This window comes from Berghia stephanieae, chromosome 3 (assembly GCF_034508935.2).
Source record: "Berghia stephanieae isolate SIO BIC M18660-M18661 chromosome 3, UCSD_Bste_1.3, whole genome shotgun sequence".
NCBI lineage: Eukaryota > Metazoa > Mollusca > Gastropoda > Nudibranchia > Aeolidiidae > Berghia > Berghia stephanieae.
The window spans coordinates 74,958,027-74,979,882 of NC_088362.1; the positions used below are offsets into that span (position 1 = coordinate 74,958,027).

The window sequence follows — 21,856 nt, forward strand, 5'->3', positions numbered from 1 at the left end:
TTGTACATGTGATCTAAGATTATTGATAAAAGAAAGAAATACATCAAACTTTTCGGATATTTAGATATACAATGACAGAATTATAGAAATCATATCATGAATAAGTTCAGTGAGCCATTAGCAACAATAATACCGGAAGTACTACTCGCTTACCTTGACAACGGCGCCATGTCGAGTGTCAAGATGTAAATTTAATCGAGTGCTCAAAGTTTTTATCTTTGTAGTTCAAATATAATAACATTTGGTAAGCAATTTACAGCTATTGTGTTTGAACGAAAATTGTTATTCAATTAAAATCATTTTAATCCATAATCAGTCATTTTACTGGCTCTATAAGTATAAGATATATGGGGCTGAGTAACTCTCTAGTAATAGAGTCTAGGTCCAGGTAATAGGTATCTAATACTAACGAAATAGTGCTAATAGTAGTTGTCTTTAGTTTAGTGAAGTAAAAAGTAAAAGTTGTAGATGTATATTCACGAGCCAAGAGACCTTCCGAAAGCTCCTCGTTCTAGCATTTCTTTCAATTTGTCACCGTGGACCTTTTGTCAGACGTTGATAATAGTTTATTTTTATTCAATTTGTGATAGATTTGTGAAAGTTTAAAATTTCCTAATTTGACCATTATTTTGATTCTCGGCCTCCGTTTTGATTTGTGAAGTATTGAAAGGTAGTGCAAATCAGTCCTTGGGTCTTTTTATTCTATTAGGGTTAGTTCGAGGTCGGAGGATTTTTTTTTTCTATTAGGGTTAGTTATACGTCTAAGTAAAGGTGCTAGGGTGTTTGTTTTTTTCTATTAGGGTTAGTTAACACTACTAGGTTGTATTTTTTCTTAGGATTAGTAGAGGCAATATTTGTGTTTTTTCTCTTAGCACAAGGAACTTTTGGAAGGCCTCCCCACGAGCCCCCACTCTGCTGTTCTGACATGATATCAACGCATATTTTTTAACTAGTGATAATCGGTGGTTAATTTTAAAAGTATATATAAAGAACTATCAAGTATTTACGTGATAAATAGTCTTTTATTTGTAAAATCGAAATTTTATGTAATGTAACCTTTAGCATGTATCCTCCTAATTCTATCACTTTAAATAAAATTTTAATTCGTTTGATAAGAATTCTGAAATGATTTAACATAAAGGTTTTTTAGGGTCTATTTATGGGTTTAAGTTAAAAAATATAATAAAGTTAAATGGAAAAGTAGTGGTCCAAAAACCAACCTGATAGCACAGGCATTGGTAACGATATTTTGTTTTCAACCATTACTTTCTGTGTGCGCCCGGTGAGAACTGATTCAACCCATGAATATAAATTGTCTGAAATACAATAGTGATTGAGTTTTCTGAATAGGCTTTTGTGATGAACTTTGCCGAATTCCTTGCTATTGTTTAGTTACAACCAAACCTTAATTTTTTCTTTCTTTAAGCAATGGCTACCCCTCGACCTTTGAGAAGTTCTCAGAGCCGTCGATTTTCGGCCAACAGAACACGAGTTAGTACTTCGGACAAAGTGCGTAGTAGTAATGCTTATCCTGAAATCAAGCAACGTGGGTTTTACTCTGATGTTGTAACACAAGAAGCTAATTCTGATGGAATAGAGGTATATCATCATCATCATCGTCATCATCATCATCATCATCATCATCATCATCATCATCATCATCATCATCATCATCATCATCATCATCATCCTTCTCCCCCCCCCTTCTTTATTTTCTTCCTCCTCCTCCTCCTCCTCCTCCTCCTCCTCCTCCTCCTCCTCCTCCGCCTCCCCCTTCTCCTCCCCCCTCCTCCTTCTCCTCACTACTCTACACTACTACTACTACTAACTACTACCTACTACTACCTACTACTACTACTCTACTACTACTACTACTACTCTATACTACTACTACTACTACTACTACTAGTACTACTTACTACTATACTACTACTACTACTACTACTACACCACTACTACTACTACTACTACTCACCACCACCACTACTACTACTACTACTACTACTACTACTACTACTACTACTACTACTACTACTACTACTACTACTACTACTACTACTACTACTACTACTACTATTACTACTATTACTACCACTATAACTGCTACTACTCTACTGCTACCACTTTATTTCCTTCTACTTCTTCAATAAATGTCTATTAGGTTGACCCTACGTTATCACTAAAGCCAATATTATATTGTCGTTCACATTGTTACTGTCATCGAAAATACAAATATTCACCAAAATGTGTGATCACACTATTTGTTGTTTATTTTTTATTTTCTCATATTTTAATTTCATCTTTTATATCACAAGTTTTTTCGTCGCTTGTATTCACATTAAGTACGCATTTCTCTGATACACTTATAACTATTCTATTATAAAGACTCATTACAGTCACATAAACACACCTACACACACACACACACTCTCTCTCTCTCTCTCTCACACACACACACACACACACACACTCACACACACCAGATCTTTAAGTGTGCTGCTTTTAAAACAGTTTTATTTTAATTTTCAAGAATCACCCTAATGTCAAAACCAGATCTACATTCACACCAGACAAATCCCATATTCCATAATCACTGTCGGTGGAATCAACTCAAATTTGATATCCATAAGTGCATACATTTTATCTAAATATGAGGAAAAAAATAGCAGAGCATGTGGCTTATGTTTCAATAGTCTTATTTGAAGATATATTTTTACCGTCACTCTCACACTTACAAAAATTGAATAAATCAGAATTAAACCTTGTAATTTTGCTATGATTTTCACATTTATGTGCTTATTGTATGTTTCAATGTTGTAGCCTCTTCTAAATGGACCTGAGACGGCACAAGACACGCTGTGGTCTGTGTCAAAGGAAAAACATACTCCTCTGGGTAAATTCTTACTTTATATAGGAAAATCGTCGAAGATATGGTATTTTCAAAACCAAGAATTTGCAATTCTATGAGAATAGATATAACCAACAATTTTCATAGATAACGACTGATTATTTTGATATTTTATCATATAAATGTTTGAAAATAGTGGATTAATTTAAGATATCACTTTTTGGCACAAATGTTTGTTGTATTAAGCTTATAAAAATAATCTAATGCCATCATAGTGGTTCGAATTATGAAAGCCATCTGTGGAAACAGTTGAACTCTGTTAATTCGAATAATTTCTGTGTAATGGCATCTTTTCACACTTAGCTATTCTAAAATATTCTAAAATTATTTTCATTTGCAATACTGATAAGAGGGAAACAATGGATGTTTCCACTTTATTTTATCATAAAGGAAACAGAAATCATAAAAGATTATTTGAAGTGAACAAGATAAGACAAGTATGGGATCAATTAAAATAATACTATTTATTTTATGTTTTTATGAATATAGAAGTTGAAATATTATGCAAAATTTCTTACATTGGACATTTAAAAAAATTATAAAACATGAATATTTGTCTTGCAGTGGACACATTTGCAATGCCTTCAGAGGATGTTATGGGCCACCTTGAACGCCAGACATACGGACCCAGCACTCAGGATCTCACAATATCGGTAATTTTTAAGTAACTTCCTTGCTCCAAGCCATTGTGACGTGCACTCTTAATAATACTCACTGTGTTTTGAAGTTTCATTTATAGCAACAGGTATATAGTACCACCAGTCACGCCTAGAAAATAATGACATGGATAGCTATAGCAGCAGCTTACTTTAACTTATCTTAACTAAGTATTCTTCATAACTATAAAAATATAATATATTCATAGTGAATAACTTAGAAAAAAAAAACTGACAAAAAGAAGCAATAGTCCTTTTTAAAAATTATCTAAAGTCAATTTAGTACTTTTATAGCGAAGTTGTATAACTCGTACATACTATCAAAATTTATCAAATTGAAATAGAAAATATAATTGTTATCATCATGAACGTTTTTAAAGTGACATCATTTTAATATATTTGTTTTGCCACACAAACAGGACTTTAATCAGGATTCTCATAAACCAAAAGTTCAATTACCTTTCTTCACACAACCTGGCGACCTACCAAGAAAAATTGAAATTGAAAGGTTAGTAAATTGAGACCCAGTAGAAATAAGTTATCATTAGTAAACAAAGGAGACTTCTAATTTTTTAGGTATCAATTTAAAATAATCTTTTGCTCTATTTAGCTGAGAGTGTTATTTTGATGTTGTTCAAATTCCATTCAATAATTGAATCTGATTTTTTAACAGACGAAAGCATATACCTTGAATGTATGTACAGTAAGTTATTACATGCCAATACAAACACGGATTCATTGTTATTCTTTATCTCCAGGCGTCGTCGTTTGTACAAAAACCTTGATCTAGAGGAACTTCTGACAAACAAAGATATCAATACAGAATCACTAATGCCCAAGCATCAAACTGACTCAGTTGTACTGCTCAACCGTGAAGACGAGGACCCTGCTCCATTCCCAGCATACCTTCCTCTGCATATTTTTGATAATGAGGAACACGACTGTCGTACAGCCATGGAATGGATTAGCCTTGGCCAGGATAATGGAGTGAGGAAACCAGTACCTGGTTTGGCTTTGTTACCAACTGATGAAGAAGACAGATTCAGTGAGTTTTGTACATAGAAATATATTATTTATTTTTTATTATTAAATCTTATACATCACGAGGTCTTTTTTATAAATAATTTCATTTAATAAGTTCTTCTTCATCATCATCATCATCATCATCATCATCATCATCATCATCATCATCATCATCATCATCATCATCATCATCATCATCATCATCATCATTATCATCCTCCTTGTCACCTTCGTTCTGTAGTAGGCCCAATTGTTTGAGGATTGATCCACATTGTACAATTTCATTTTCTTTCCTTCCTTCACTCATTAATACAGGAAAATAATGTAAACACACACGAGTACACACAGGACATTTAGAGATGAGGATTTTAATTATCATTGATGTAGAATTGAATCATGTCTTGAGAGCTTATTTCTGTGATGTTGTTCCAAAGTATAATTATAGAGGGAAAGAATTAATTTATGAATGGTTCGGTTCTTGGGTATGGTGGAATTATTTATGGCCCTGTATTTTTTCCTGTTTTTAGCTTTTATGATCTTTGGTAAATCAATTGAAATATTTTGGTGTAAAATTTTATGGAACATTTTTATTTTTGCAACAAAAATATAGTAGCTTAAATTGGTGGTGTTGATGACATCCATTTTTATAATCTAAAGGCCAACAGCTAAAATTCTTTTTAAAATGTTGAATTTTATATTAAATGAAGCACAAGCACATCACACACAGATAGGTTTAAAATTCTAATAAGAATGAACAGTGTTTCCGTTGAAATAAAGCAAATTAAACACAAAGCTAGTATGACATGACTTTGCTGGTTAGATGTTTTTTAAAAAAAATGTACAATTTTCGAATAAGATTTAATTTAATCAGGTAATTTGATTAATTTAATGCTATATCATCAATATCTTAATTTATCATGTTAAATAATTTTTTTCTTCTGCGTTGTAGGTGGTATCTATGTACTGTCCCTCCAGGAATATGCCACCGCATCCACATATATAGCGGCCGCATAATTTTGCCTTTCACACATCTTTGTCATCTTTGGTATTTTCCTGGAGGGACAGTATGTACCTTTTGAAGCACTGATTGTTTAGACGTATAGGAAAAATTCTAGCTGATGTATACCTTCATCAAGTAAACCTTTTGAATTCTTTATTTTGAATGTCATTCTATATGAATATGTTCTAAATTGGTAATTTACTAATAAAGTTTTTGATGATCTATGACAACAGAGGATCCCAAAGACCCCAGCATTGAATATAAATGGTTTGAAGTGGGCGTACTGGACTTTCACCCTGAGAGTAAAATGTTCTTTGTGCAAAAACTGAATCGTCAAGGACGAGTAGTGGACAATGATGGTAACCCTATTGTAAACGGTGGAATATTAGACAATGGTCATCGAGTTTCAGCACCAGGACAATGGATGATTCCACGAATCAGACTCATGTTTAAGGGAGAAGACCCCAGGACTTTTGCCAACAGAGTTGAGGAGGCTTTTCATTGCAGGAAAGTCTGTGAAGCAGAGCTTCGTTACAATTTGTACATAGATTGCATGCCAATGGACGGTGTTGGTGAACTTGATCAGGCTTCTTTGAAAAGGATGATTGAATGGGCACTGTCAGCTCCAGGGATTGAAAAAAGCAAAAAGTAAGTCTATTACAATATTTGTCATGACTACAACAGCTTATCCTTTTGATACTGTTACTTGAACAACATAAAAGGACGATAGTAGCCATGATTCATTGTTTTTTATGAAGAGCTTTTCCTTTTAGAACCATATTTGGATCACACCAAATGAAAAGAGTTCCTTTTTGGTATTGATTGTTTTTTTTTATTTATCTTCATCTATATATTCTTTTAATATAATTCACGCTTGTAATTAAAATGTGGTTTTGATTTAATAGATATGAAGTTTTCAAAGATTGTCAATTTTTTATTTTTTTTGGTGTAGAATAAGGTACACACCATCATGACGATGTAAATGTTTGCCTTAGATTTTTTTTTCAATCTTGGATTTAGTTCTTCCTTTTAGATATAATTAATTGAAATTACTCTTCTTGTTACCTGAAAGATTTTTATATATTCTGAAATCTGAGTGCCTGTTACCAGGGCTGAGAATCTTCCGCCCAAATGTGGATTTCTGCCTAAATGGTGGTTCATCTTTGCCTCCACCTCTACTACTACAACCACCACACATCATCATCCCTAACACCACTACTACTACAACCACCACCGCATCATCGTCCTTACCACCACAACTACTTGAATAACTACCACATCACCATTCACCGTCCCTACCGCCAATACTACTCCAACCACCACAACATCATCACCACTACTACTTCAACCACCACATCATCCCTATGACCACCACTATTACTACAACCACCACCAATCACCATCCTTACCACCACCACTACATCATCTATCCTACCACCACTGCTACTAAAACCTCCATCACATCATCATCACTACAATCACCACTACTATAATCACTACTACATCATACCAACATATCATATGAGTATTTTTAAAAAGTAAATAATGGGGGGCGGTGGTGGCCGTTGACATTTTATGATCACATGGTATACCATGCCATAAGTAAATAAGATTTTAAATGTTGTAATTACTATTTCAACTTTTGAAATACCTCCAAGTGGTGTCAGAAATTGTTGCAAGACACATTTTGGAGTGCATCTCAGTAAATTTTAATGAAACTCTAATTTCTAGGTTATAGACTGGATCATGATCTATGCGTTGAAAAATGTCTTCCTTTTTTGTGACCAGTCATTCTCACCCCTGATTACCATGATCATTATTGTGGTTTTGTCATTTTTAAATAAAAGGTAAAATCTAGGCTGTTTTCAAATTTAAGAAAAAAAGAAAAAAAAAAAGAACAAAATATCAATAAGATATATTTAGTATTTTTTAAAAATAAATTTTCTATTTGTTACAGTCTCGAAGACTACACTCAAGTGCTTGAGAAGGAGGTTAATATTGATTTCTGTCGCTCCATGAATCGAATCATTTTTGAAAAGACTGTGGCAGACGACCCTCAGACATTTGCTTTTGTCTCTGTTCCACCCACATGCAGGACGATAATACCCAGAACTGGTTAGTGTCTACTATGTATCTCTGATTCTATCCCCATTGTGCCGTTTTGTGACGGATGAGCTGGATAAAAAGAAGAAAAAAAATCAAGCAAACAAATTCACTACATCATCACCATTGGTCTGTATCAAACTTCTGTTAGAGTACATCAATCAGAATTTTAATGACATAATATAATAATATAATCCTATCAAATACGAACCTACCCCCCCCCCCCCCCCCCCCCCCCATCCCTTATAAGAACATACAATATGTTGAGAAGAGCGTTATACTAAAAATGTAGCGCTTTGAACTTTTATTGTAAGGTTATCATCTCATCTAACAAAAGCAATTTTCACACTTATAGGAATGATTTTGTTACCAAATTTAAATTTCAGTTGCCATAAAAAACTTAAAAAACTAAACATGCTTTTACTAAGGCACTAATAAAATGAAACAAAACATATACTGAAAGATTATAACATTTACATACAGGTTGTAGTGAAGATGTTCCAGAGTACCCATTTGATGAACAGTATGACAGCTTTGCCTTTAACTCTTTGCTGACTCTGCCTGAGAGCATTCAGGCCATGGGAAAAGTGCGTACTGAATGCAACCGTGTTAGTTGCATGAGTTTGTTTCACATTCCAACTGCCAAACCCATGCGATTGGAAGAGTTTGAACAAACGCAGTCTCAGGCAACTACACAGGTATGTAGTAGTTATAATAATAGATGTCCTTCAGATTATATGGTCCAAGCAGAGTTTGTCCCAGTTCTACTAGCATAATACACATAATAATAATCACCTGTTACCATTTGGATTGGTTGCTTAATCAAATCCTCAAATCACTGTTGGGAATACAGAGAAATCAGAATAAAAACTCGGACTCTACCTTTATTCAAAACAGGTCTGTTAAATACAAAAAGCAATAAAGCTAATGCTTTGTGTTTGATCAGTCATTTCCACATTAGATTTTTCCTCAAATAAAAATGATTGTTAAGGCATTGCAACTATGTTTACAGTGAATAATATTGTGTTCTTTATTGTACTTAATCAAAGTATATATATTTAAAAAAGATTGTGTATTTTCTTTTCATGATTTTGAAGCGATGGACAAATTTTCTGCGTGCCTGAAATCCCGACATTTAACACTTCTCCCTATGTATTGGAAATGAATTTGACATATTATAGCAGTAACCGCAGTATGATAGGGATTAGGATCTGTCATTACTATGAGTGATAATTAATGATTTCAAACCCGGATACAAAATATGGCTCTCTTACTTGTTTCTAATTATGCAAATATGAGATTTGAATGATACTTGTTTTGGGTTTATGAACAATCCGATAGTCTGGTCAACTGGTCAGGACTGGAGATTTCTTATAGATATTTGCTATTCATTTTCCGCCAATACAGACAGTCCTGATTTTTTTTTTTTTTTTGGGGGGTGTAAACAGCACATTTCTTCAAGAATGTTCCATCTTTTGATGTTGTGTTCTTAACGTTCCATTTGTCTATATCTTTATCACATTCCTTGTTGAGTATAGTTCTTTTCTACTGGAAAATGACACTACCATGGGTGAAAATGAGTGAGTAAATAAGAAAAATATAAACAAGAAAATATTAATCACTATTGTGGACTATTAAGAATGATCTAATTTATCATCCTAATATCTGACATTGTTATATTCTTGAAATGTTCAAAAAGGTTGGACTGAATTTGAAAGATAGCTGGAGAACCACCCTTCGTGTGAATATTCGTACACACCTCCGTGATGTTGGAAAAGGTTGGTTCAACATTCATGAAACCAATTGGGAAGTGTATCAGATTTCAAAATTGAAGAAGTTTATGGAGACGGTCAAATTCATTATGCAGGTAAACAGAAAATTATTTCAGAAATGTGATAATGAGTTAAAGCAGCATTTATATGTACATTAAGTCAAATATGAATATTTTAATTATTCTTACGGGATCTAAGTATGCTAATTTGGGGATTTCTGCATTTGAGTTTCATATTTTTTCTTATCTTAAAATTCAAATTGAAGCTTTATAATCTAAAATATTAGAATATTTACATGAAAAGGCTTGTAATTTCAGTCTCAGTGACCATTTCTTCTAATTTTACAAATCTTTTTTCAGGACTCCATGCGATTTTTGGTTCAGGATTCCCTGGTGAATTTCACTCAAATGGTTGTTGACTCATGTCATTCCACCATGGATTTGGATGAGGAATTTACTTGGGGCTCCGACCTCATGGTCAGCAAATTCAGGTATTAGGACATATTGCATTCATTGAATAAAGAAAAGATTTGAGACTAAGATATTAATTTACTTCTTTATATTCAAATTAATAATGAAAAGAAACCTCGTAGGAAGGAGGAATTGTCTACATTAAAAAAAGTAGTTAGATTGGGATTTTTCTTTCAAATGCAAGTGATATGACACATAATATTTGAATTGAAACATGCAGATTTTTGTATTTGACTTTGTTATTCATTCAAACTTATTATAATTTTTTTGTTTTTTTTTACAGACCAAGAAAAAATGCTCTTTTCCTCATTGATCTTATAATGGATAAAGATGGCGTCCACTTCAGTACTAGTCTTCCTAGTTTTGAGAGTACGATGGTATCTTTGTTTGACAAGGGTATTCAAGCCACTCAGAATGTGCCTCAATTGGAGCAGGTAATTAATTAAGTTTTTTTAATTACTGACAATAAAAACCATTTAAGCATTAGGAAAATACACACTTCTAAATAAATTCTTCTTCACTATTTGATTAGGGTACATTATATTGCATGTTATAATATAATAAAAACTAATGGTGATTTTAATATCTTTACTGTTAAAGTTTTCTAATGCAATGTTCTCTGATATGATATATTAAATTTGTAAAAATTGACTGATCCACAAAATATAAATTCATTACATTTTGTGCATCTCTGATCAGGACATTTTGGAAGACATTTTCTTGTCAGGCATTCCTTTGTTGGAGTCTGTTGGAGAACACGAGCCACCTGTCGAAGATTTGAGGGCCACAGTACGCAAGGCCATCCAGGCTGCTCTTGTCCCCCTCAAGGCTTACGCCAGGGAATATGAAAAATACTTGGAACTGATCAACTTGGACATCAACCAATATGTTTCGTGAGTCAAAATACTATGATAAGATAAGATGATGAAAGATAAGATAAGATTAACTTAATTAATCCATTTATTAATTTACGAACTACAATGTATGATAATGACATAGTGTACTGCTCACTTTTAATCTAAAATAAGTTGTCACAGTTAAGCCCCGAGTCAAAGCATCCTGACAGTCAATTCCTTGGCAAGACTTTTCACATATAATTCCCCTAATTTTTTTGGAAGCAGACACAAAATTAAGAAGTTTCCTTGCTGTAAAACAGCCTTGTTAATTCAAGATTTGGAACAAAATCTAAAAGACTCCATGTGTCATCCTGCTCAATATCCTTTATACACATAAATATTGATAAACGTTTGGAAAATGCAATGTGAATTGGCCTTATATAAACGCAATATAATTTTAGAATCACAACTGATACATTCTATCCAATAATAAACTCATTAATTGTAATACCTCTTTAAAATTAAAGTAATTAATATTTCAGTTAACAAGACAATAAGTGTTACACTGTTTTTTTAATTGATAATTGAAAAATACATCTGAATACGACTGCACAGGCTTAAGGTGTAAGGACTTTGACACCAATGATACATGATATGCACTTACAAATTAAAATAAATTATTTTCCTTTTTTTTCAAGTGTTATTAGGGATTTTAGTTGAAAGGCTGGTAGGCTGATTTTCTATTGAAAAGTTTTATATTAAATCTTTGATAATAACAGTAGATGTAAAAATACAAAGGTTCAAGGAAACTAAATTTAATCTTATATCATTGTTTTTGCAAATGTCGTTGACAGAGATTATGAGGCAGCTGGACACTCTGCAGAGGAGGTCAAGGCTGAGGTGGAAATGCATCTTAAAGAAAAAGAAATATTGGAGGCAATAATTCCAAGCTCCATCATCATTGGTCCATTCTTTGTCAACTCTGAGGTGACTCGACAAGCCTTGGGCAAGAAGAGGAAGGCGTTGGGAAATGCTGTACTGGAATTGCTGGCAAAGAAACTGAGGGAACAGGCCGATCAGGTGAGAAACCCAATATCTCGGCATTGATGGTGGACATTGCTGGAGGCATTGTGATGATTATGATGATCATGATAATGACGATGATGATTGTGATAATTGTGATGGTAATTAATGAGGATTATAATTATATTGATGATGATGATGATGATAATGATAATGATGATCATGATGATGATGATCATGATGATGATGATAATCATGATCATGATGATGAGGAGAATGAGGAAGAAGAAAAGGAAAATGTTAGGAGGATGATGACTATGATAATGATGATGATGATGATGATGATGATGATGATGACGATGATGATAATGATGATGATGATGATGATGTTGATGATGATGATGATGATGATGGACGTCTAACTTCCGAAGGGCTAGAGCTCAGGTGGTCGCTGGTTCGGATAAGTAAGTAAGTAAGATGATTATGATGATGATGACAATGACGATGACAGCGATGTTGATAATGATGATGATGAATTCGGAAATGATGAAAGTGTGAATCAAAATGAGAATGTCTTAGTAAACTGAATTATATATTATTTCAGCATTTCTACGTCACACACTGACTATTTTCATTCAATAATTCAACCATCATTCAATACATTTCTCAACAGGCTTGTGAGGAGTTCAAAGCCATCAGTCGTAAGCTCTATGATAAGCCCAACACCATCGAGGAATTATCTGAGATGAGAGAATGGATCAAGGGAATTCCTGAACGTCTGAAAGAGCATCATGTAAGTGCTGTTTAAAAATGTATTTCAATGTTGACCAAAGCTTATGTTGTGATTGACAATGATGCTAAGATGATGAAAAAATATAATTTTAATTGTTTTTATTTTAATAGTTCTCTTTTAAAACTTGAGTGACTTTATGTAACTAGCTTCATGATAATATGATATAATGAATTTATATAGCGCCTAGTTCCCATCAAAATTGCTCACTGGCAGTCTACATCAACACATCATATATTATACACATATATAAAAGTGACAAGTTAACCACATTGATGTGATAATAAAATAAATTATAATACAATACATACTAGGAGTCTAAATTCCATGCCCTACAGAAAAGTTCAGTTTTAACCGCTTTCTAAAAGTAATGGTATTTCACTATTTTGTGTTTCAATACTGATGGAGTTCCATTATCGTGGGGGGGGGGGGGGGGGGGGGGGGCCGGATGGTGGCCAAAGCAAAGGATTTCTCATGAAAAACTAAAGATTTTGGATGTTCCCTTAGGATATTTCAATGAGCAAATCTTAAATTTTGACTGGTCCATAAAGGTGGATAAGTTCTTGAAGGTAAACAGGAGCAGAGTTGTTTAAGCAATTGAAAACGTGGGTAAGTATTTTAAATTAAATTCTAATCTTTACAGGTTGCCAGTGTAGGTCCTCCAAACTGGATAATGTTACCAATCGAGCTACTTTGTTCTGTGTCTTTTGGAGTCAATTAAGCTATTGCAATAATCAAGGCGACTGAAAATCATAGAGACAACAAGAAGTTTGGTAGTATTAATATCAAGAAACCTTCTAATAGCACATACTGATCTAAGATAAAGATTGCAGGATCTAGTTACATTAGTGACATGGGCAAACATGTTTAATTTGGTGCCAAATATAACTCCTAAGTTTCTCACAGGCTCCTGGATGATGGGAATTAAACAATCAGAGAGATTCAGGTTAAGCGTGGAAAGATCCACATAGCCACGTCTTGCGATTGCAACACCTCTGTTTTGTTTTAATTTAACCTGGGTTTTATTGCAACACATCCAGTCACTAATGTCAGGGATCCCATTTTCTATATCCGTTATGACAGTGAGATACTTGTCAGTTTTAAATGGAAATAGAGGTTGGGTGTCGTCTGTGTAAAAATGGAACTCAATAAGATATTTGGAGATGATGTCACCTAAGACCATAGTAACCATCCAATTGAGTCGTATTTATCACAAAATAGGGCTTTTGATTTTGTTTTTCTTTTGCATTTGTGTGATTAGGAACTGATTGACAAAGCAATGTCAGATTACGACCTCATTGAAGACTTCTACTACAACTTGACTACAGATGATTTCAATGCAAAGTAAGACTCACTTTACTGGTTTTTCAAATTCACAACCAGTTAAATATTTAAAAATAAATCATAATTTCTTTAGACAAATTTCATTTTTGTTCCTTCTGTTTGAAGAGCTCTCTCTCTCTCTCTCTCTCTCTCTCTCTCTCTCTCTCTCTCTTTCTCTCTCTCTCTCCCTCTCTCTCTCTCTCTCTCTCTCTCTCTCTCTCTCTCTCTCTCTCTCTCTCTCTCTCTCTCTCTCTCTCTCTCTCTCTCTCTCTCTCTTGCTTTTTTTATTTTCTCTATCACTCTTCCAAAAATAAAAACTTTTTGGTTATTTTGCAATACTGTTTTAAGAAGTACAAAAGGACACCACTTAAATCTATTCAACTCACGGAGCTGTGCATTAGTCAGCATTTTGATTTACCAATTTCAGATGGACAACCATCGGGTGGCCTCACAAGATTGAGAACCAAATGGACCAAACTTTGCTCCAACTTGACGACGACGAGGAACGATTTAGAAAGCTGCAGCTTTCTGATCAAACCAACTTTGAGGATCGTTTGGATGGCTTGCAGGTACTGAACAATTCTGAAAGATTCTGCATTGGCGTTGTGCGGCTATGTGGTCTTGTGGTATGACACTCGCTTTCAGATCGGAAGGTCCTGGGTTCGAGCCTCGCTCGGTGCATAGTTGAGTCCTTGGAAAAGACTCTTTACTCACATTCTCTCACTGTACTCAGGTGTAAAATGAGTACCTGGCGGTCAACAGCGTTGTCTCTGTCGGAAAAATTGTTATTTTGCCTAAGAGGCGTCATGTCTTGTTCTTCATGTTACGTTTTGCTGTTGGTCAGCAACCCTTTGTAGGATACTTTGAGTATTTTAGTGGATATTGCGCTATTTAAAAGCTCATGTTTTTTTAAAAAAAGCTCAAGTGTCAATTAGAATTAATTAGAAAAAAAGAATTAAATATAATGTGTGAACTGTTTGAGAGATCTTGTTGAATATGTATTGCATAAGAATTATAAACTTTCATGGTTTATATTCATACAACTCAATTCATATAGCCCTTCTTTCTAATACACCTTTTATCTATAAATGGAGTGAACTAATTTTATTGTTCAGGTTAAAATCAAGGTAACTATTTTGTTATATAATATTCTCTCTCTCTCTCTCCTTTCTCTCTCTCTCTCTCTCTCTCTCTCTCTCTCTCTCTCTCTCTCTCTCTCTCTCTCTCTCTCTCTCTCTCTCTCTCTATCTCTCTCTCTCTCTCTATCTCTCTCTCTCTCTCTCTATCTCTCTCTCTCTCTCTCTCTCTCTCTCTCTCTCTCTCTCTCTCTCTCTCTCTCTCTCTCTCTCTCTCTCGATAATCTGACGCTCATCCTAAAATTTCAACAAATAATACTCATCCCTGTGAATAATTAGAGACTAACCTTGACCATCTCAATTCATCTTAATCAACAAAAATAATCCAAACAAATTCATTGCTTAGTAATGAATCAAACCACTTTTTCTATACAGATGGCCGTGGCAGGAATGGCGGGTTACTCCGAGATTGGCCGCGCAACTGAGATTGCCAATGACATGAGACGTATCAACAAACAGCTGAAAGAGGCACAGACATGGGCTGTCACCTACAATAACAGAGAGCGTCTATTTGGCATGCCAGTCACTAATGTAAGATTTTTCAGATTTTAAACTTGTAAATTTTCATCTTGGAGAGAGACATTTTAAAAAATCTCTCTGAAAAAAAAAAATCCTCAATTACTTTTGAAAATATCATCATCATCATCATCATCATCATCATCATCATCATGATCATGATCATCATCATCATCATCATCATCATCCTCATCATGACCATCATCATCATCATCATCATCATCATCATCATCATCATCATCATCATCATCATCATCATCATCATTATTATTATTATTATTATTATTATTATTATTATTATTATTATTATCATCATCATCATCATCTTCCTCTTTGTTTCATCATCATTATAAACACTGTTACTCCAGTATGACAAGCTGGCCAAACTGGTCAAAGACTTTGAGCCGTACCGCAACTTGTGGATAACCGTTGCTGACTGGCAACGTTGGCATGAGTCATGGATGAATGATCCTCTAACTGCCATCAATGCAGAGGAAGTAGAGAAGAATGTCAATGAATCTTACAAAACGATGCACAAGAGTGTCAAACTATTCAATGAAATTCCAAGTAAGTGTGTGGAAATGTGCTGATTTAATATTTACTTCCAAATCCAGGCTGAAATGTTTGATAATTTAGGGGATGTGCAACTCTCTAGTCTCTCTCTCTCTCGCTCTCTCTAAGTGAGTTTTGTGTTCATGTGTTTTTATGTGTGTTTGTGAGATTTTATGAGTGTGTTATGTGTGTATATAAAAGAGTGACAGAAGAATGATATGCGTCAGAGTGAGTGTGGGGATTATTTGATCACTCATAGTCATGCAAGTAAGATGAAAATTAGATGCTTCAAAAATAACAACTTACATTCTAAATGAATATTTGGAGCTGTATGGGCTGAGTATTTTAGGGTGCTTCACCTAGCATTCTTATTTTCAATAATACTTTTCTGTTGTTGAGCTGCTTGGAGATGACAGAAGAAAATGAAATCTTTTTTTAACTTGCCCTGTGTGATTTTTATATTTTTGTCATGACTCAATATCCGTCTAAACATAAATAATATAATAATTAAATATGGAAAAATTACCATAGCACTTTTCTTTCTATAAAAGTTTACCAGTCAAATTCTAACCACAGGTGTCCAGGCTGTTGCAACTGAAATCAAGGGCATGATTGAAGACTTCCGGCCTTACATTCCACTCATCCAGGGACTGCGTAATCCTGGTATGAGGAACAGACATTGGGAACAGGTAAAGTGGGCTTCTTTTATGTCTATTTATACGATGAGCTCAAGTTGATATTTAATTAAGGCGTATTCCCATTATGTTAAACAATGACGAAAAGAGTCCCCCCCCCCCCATATCTTGATGATAAAAAAAAAACGTTTAGACAAGTCTTTCATCAGTACTTATGCAAGTTATCTTTATCATGTTTTTTTGATTGAAAAAAAAACGGTGATTTCAAAAAGCATGTGTATCTGAGATTGTAAGGGTTTATTTTGTCTTGTTAATTGTTTGTGCCAAAGCTATTTATCCTGTATCTATTTCTATTTATACACTTTCTACCTTTATTTTACTTGTAACAATCTACACTGATTTAGCTGTCTGAGGAGCTAGGATTCCCCATTCGACCAAAAGCGTCATTGACCTTCTCAAAATGCTTGGAGATGAAACTCCAAGATCACATACAGACAATTGCCAAGGTGGCTGAGGTGGCTGGAAAAGAATACTCCATTGAGCAGGTGAGTTGAAATTAAAATTATGTGCTTTTCTCACAGACAAAATCAAAAGGGGAAAAGATGAAAATTATGGTTTACATATCAAATTTAACGTTGTTTTCATGTAGAGTGTTATTATTGAATTATTGAATGAATTTTTAGATGGAAAACATCTTTCTATACGAAAATCCCTCTCTCTCTCTCTGTTTCTCTCTCTCTCTCTCTCTCTCTCTCTCTCTCTCTCTCTCTCTCTCTCTCTCTCTCTCTCTCTCACACACACACACACACACATATCCAAACTAAAAAGACATTGAAAAAAAAGAAGAAAAGAGCTAAAACAAAACCAACCAACCAACCAAACCAAAAAGAAAAGAGAGCCATAAGAAAGAAACAAAACTTTGTGAAGAGATTGGAAATCTTAATTACAGTAAGATAATTAAAAACACTCAACATCCTACCTCTTACAATTATTAAACTTTTTTTTTTATCAGGCCTTGGACAAGATGGAGAAAGAGTGGGACCCTGTTCAGTTTGAAATTATTGCTTACAAGAACACAGGCACTTACATTCTTCGTAGTTCTGAAGAAACTTCTCAGCTGCTTGACGATCACATTGTCATGACACAGAGCATGTCGTTCTCTCCCTTCAAAAAGCCTTTTGAAGACCGCATCAGCAACTGGGAGAGCAAACTCAGAACAACCCAGGTAAAGAATCAAAAAGACGTATTTTATTTGCAAATCCATCGATATTTTATTAAAACTTGAGTAATTATAATGCTTAAAATCAAATGATGGGAGGTGGGGATCCTGATTGCTCAGTTGGTAGGGCATTTGCTCTAAATAAAATAAGACCGATCCTGGGTGATATTTTTTCCCCTGATTTCCCGACCTCCCTGTCAACCGACCTTTGATTGGGTTTACTTGATCAGGTGGAAAATACCTTTTTATAGACTAGCGTCATGTCCAAAAGGTAGCAAGCAATTTCTGTTGTTCATTTAAGTAACCGGATGAACTTCGGCACCACTGGCCTTATGGATCTGATAGACTATATTTAAAAATCAAATGATTATCATTTGAATTTTACGATGAAACGTAGTTCTCATTATTATTTGCTCCTTACTTTTATTAAGGATGTATTGGATGAGTGGCTCAATTGTCAACGAGCATGGCTGTACCTGGAGCCCATCTTCAGCTCTGAAGACATCAACCGTCAGCTTCCCGTGGAGAGTAAGAGATATCAAACCATGGAGAGGATTTGGAGGAAGTTGATGAAGAATGCCAAGGAAAATCCTCAGGTAGGAATGGATAATGTGTATATTAAGATAATTATGAAACGTAGATTTGGTCACCCCTAGCAATAAGTTTGTGTTTGAAACATGCAATTTCCATATCCAAGACAGGGTAATATGAAGTAAGGCTTTCCATTCCTTGCGTTTTAGTGAGATTAGCACAATAAAATCTTCCAAACCTAATAAGCAGTTTAGAATGCTAGTGATAACATTCATTTTATGAAAATGAGTCAAGAGAAATGGCTGACACTTGATGTATTCATTTATAAGAAATGTAAAATTGAGAAATGAAATATTTTCATACAAATTCTAACAACCATGCTTGGTGAGGTCCAGCCTTTTGTTCCAGATTTCAAATCCATTTGTTGATCTTTACCCCAGATTATATTTAATTTTCAAGGTAGTGCTGTTCCACAGTCTTATGGCAAATCGTTATTTATTCTCTCGATTAGGATACTTTTCTAATAGAATGATTTTTAATTATTTCAACAAATTTAGTGTATAACAACAACAAATTAATTTTGAAGTTTCATGATAATTTTAATTTCCCAGGTCATCTCTTTGTGTCCTGACAACCGTCTTTTAGACAACCTAAGAGAATGTAACAAGCTGCTTGAACAGGTTCAGAAGGGTCTCAGTGAATACCTTGAAACCAAGCGTAACTCCTTCCCAAGGTTCTACTTCCTGTCTGACGATGAACTTTTGGAGATTCTTTCTCAGACAAAAGATCCAACGGCTGTGCAACCTCACTTGAGGAAATGCTTCGAAAATATTGCCAGGGTAATTTATTTCCTACAGACATATTTTTATTTCTATTTTATGACAAAACCTAATCATATTGCACATGAAGTACAAAAATCACTCAATGTTGCAAGTTCAATGGCCTTGTTCCCCTAAAACGCGTGATAAAAGTGGCCTTATGCCATTTGAATGATATTTAGGGAGAATAAGCTGATTTTGATAAAGCAGATTAATTCCTCATTTTAAATAAATTAAAAACATATAGCTGTTGATTGTGTATGAGGGGCAATCCGTATTTGAAAACAAAACGATACAGTACTTGTTGCATATAGATCATCATGTTGTCTTACTCTTACAACGTCAATTGTCAATCAAATGTTAAGATCTCAATGGTGAAAACATGGGAATTAGTTGCTTGATTAAATGTTGGGATATTTTAATAAGACGAATGGATTGTTGGTCATTTTTTGCTTATAAGTTTTCTGAAGATTCAATTTTTAAAGATACATTATTAATGTGTTAGCTCTTTCATTATTTTGTAATTGCAGCTCAAATTCGAGGAGGATTTACAAATTTCCAAGATGTACTCAGGCGAGGGTGAGTGTGTCAGTTTCCGAGAGAAGTTGTACCCCACTGGTAATGTTGAAGACTGGATGTTGGAGATTGAAAGAGTCATGAGGGAGTCCCTCCGTATGATCATCAAGGAATCTTTGGCCAACTACAAAGAGGTCATTGTAGTAGATCTATTATTTTTCTACTAAAATTGCTACAATATAAGATAGTACACCTTTTTAAACATTCTTTTACTTTTTAAAATATGATTTCACTATTAGTTATAATTCTGAAATTTTCCTTTATTTAAACCTTATGTTTTTAATCTAAATCATATTATATCTTATGAAATCAAAATAACAGATTTATTTATTTATTTTTTAAAAAAATAGATTCCTCGCACTGATTGGGTACTCAATTGGCCTGGTCAAGTCGTCATTGCAGGTTGTCAGACCTACTGGAGCAGTGAAGTGACGGAAGCTCTCCAGGGCAACTTCCTCAAGGATCACTTCAAACTTGTATTGTCTCAGTTAGACGACCTGAGAATGCTGGTGAGACAAGACATCTCCAAAATTGGCAGGATGACCTTGTCTGCTCTCATTGTCATTGAGGTGCACGCCAGAGATGTGGTAGCCAAGATGGTGGCAGGAGAAATTTGTAATGCCAATGACTTTGAATGGATCAGTCAGCTGAGGTAGTTCATGTTGTGTTGAGTAAATAAATGTTTGCTTCAGTTCAAACTACATTACTTGTCGCAATCTAAATATTACACCACTCGACTCTGGTGTGAATGATTCCATTCACTGTCCATAAGTAGCGGAGATTATTGAAATAGTATTTGGACAAGAATGGCTCCTAACATGTCACTTGTATTCGATAAAAAGTAAATGGTTCCACTCTTCCTGTTGAGGGGATATATGAAGTATTTTGAAGAGCATAGAATATGCTGAAAACATGTAAATGCTACATAAATGAGCATATATATATATATATATATATATATATATATATATTATATATATATATATATATATATATATATATATATATATATATATTATATATATATATATATATATATATATATATTATATATATATATATATATATATTAGCAATGACTATGAAAAATGTTTTTTTCTCTTTTTGAGGAAAAAATTTGTCTAAAATCAAAGCCCTATCTCGACTGAGTAAAAATGTTTTTGAATTTTGAAAATCCATTCATAAATATACAAGTTATGCAGTTTCAAAGGTGTCATTTATTTGGATGACCCGCAAAGAGGAAAAAAACGCGAAAATATGGGACGCTTTTTCGGCATTTTTTTTCGACCTTTGGTTGTATCTTGCGTAATAAGTGGATTAAAAGATTGAAACTTGAAGAGCAAATTAGGATGGTGTTTTGTAAAATACGGGAAAAGTACTCGTTATATTCATATGAAATTTTACAACCAAAAAGAAGAAATGTTCATGTATTACCTTGTCAGCGACAAAACCTCCACGCCCGGTAGTTTTAGAAATATTTTACTCCAAAGAGTAAAAATCTATTTTTAACGGTCTTCTGGTAATCACACGAGTTTTGTCGCTTGACATAATCTAAAATGACCTTTTTTCTAACTGTGTGCCAACTTTCACTCGTATTCATCGATAAACAGTGTCATAATTAATTTTTTAAAATAGCATATACGAAACGGCTTCGTCCCATATTTTGACGCAAATTCGGGCACTTCGTGAGCGAAAAAGAGGCCCAAAGATTTGTGCGGGATAGTCATTGCTATATATATATCAACACGAAAAGTGAGATGTACGGAACGTGTCCACATCGGCGGAAATTCTTGTTAATTAACTTTAAACCGGAACCACTTCAAGAAACAACAACAGTCAACAAAACAACTCAGTCCTGACGATGGCAAATTAAGCCTGAAACATTAATGTAGACTGTCTCAAACATTGTGGTAAATATTTTTAAAAAATAATAATTCGCTCCATTACTACATGTCGAGCACTTTTCGTA

At 34.1% G+C, this 21,856-nt stretch overlaps 1 protein-coding gene across 2 annotated transcripts in view; it reads left to right on the top strand.

The window, feature by feature from the left end:
- The first annotated feature begins 150 nt into the window (after window positions 1-150).
- Window positions 151-21,856, top strand: part of LOC144968440 (dynein axonemal heavy chain 1-like) — a 71,480-nt gene continuing 49,774 nt past the window's right edge. For both annotated transcript variants that reach the window (XM_078906814.1, XM_078906815.1), the window contains exons 1-26: window positions 151-244; window positions 1,427-1,599; window positions 2,821-2,893; window positions 3,473-3,561; window positions 3,984-4,072; window positions 4,323-4,609; window positions 5,821-6,235; window positions 7,545-7,702; window positions 8,174-8,388; window positions 9,390-9,557; window positions 9,822-9,952; window positions 10,216-10,366; window positions 10,632-10,825; window positions 11,623-11,848; window positions 12,465-12,584; window positions 13,843-13,925; window positions 14,332-14,473; window positions 15,416-15,571; window positions 15,925-16,123; window positions 16,685-16,797; window positions 17,148-17,288; window positions 17,756-17,968; window positions 18,394-18,558; window positions 19,105-19,332; window positions 19,842-20,021; window positions 20,238-20,539. In XM_078906814.1, the coding sequence (XP_078762940.1) occupies window positions 1,429-1,599; window positions 2,821-2,893; window positions 3,473-3,561; window positions 3,984-4,072; window positions 4,323-4,609; window positions 5,821-6,235; window positions 7,545-7,702; window positions 8,174-8,388; window positions 9,390-9,557; window positions 9,822-9,952; window positions 10,216-10,366; window positions 10,632-10,825; window positions 11,623-11,848; window positions 12,465-12,584; window positions 13,843-13,925; window positions 14,332-14,473; window positions 15,416-15,571; window positions 15,925-16,123; window positions 16,685-16,797; window positions 17,148-17,288; window positions 17,756-17,968; window positions 18,394-18,558; window positions 19,105-19,332; window positions 19,842-20,021; window positions 20,238-20,539 (4,409 nt within the window). In that variant the 5' untranslated portion in view covers window positions 151-244; window positions 1,427-1,428. The remainder of the gene's footprint in view (window positions 245-1,426; window positions 1,600-2,820; window positions 2,894-3,472; window positions 3,562-3,983; window positions 4,073-4,322; window positions 4,610-5,820; window positions 6,236-7,544; window positions 7,703-8,173; window positions 8,389-9,389; window positions 9,558-9,821; window positions 9,953-10,215; window positions 10,367-10,631; window positions 10,826-11,622; window positions 11,849-12,464; window positions 12,585-13,842; window positions 13,926-14,331; window positions 14,474-15,415; window positions 15,572-15,924; window positions 16,124-16,684; window positions 16,798-17,147; window positions 17,289-17,755; window positions 17,969-18,393; window positions 18,559-19,104; window positions 19,333-19,841; window positions 20,022-20,237; window positions 20,540-21,856) is intronic.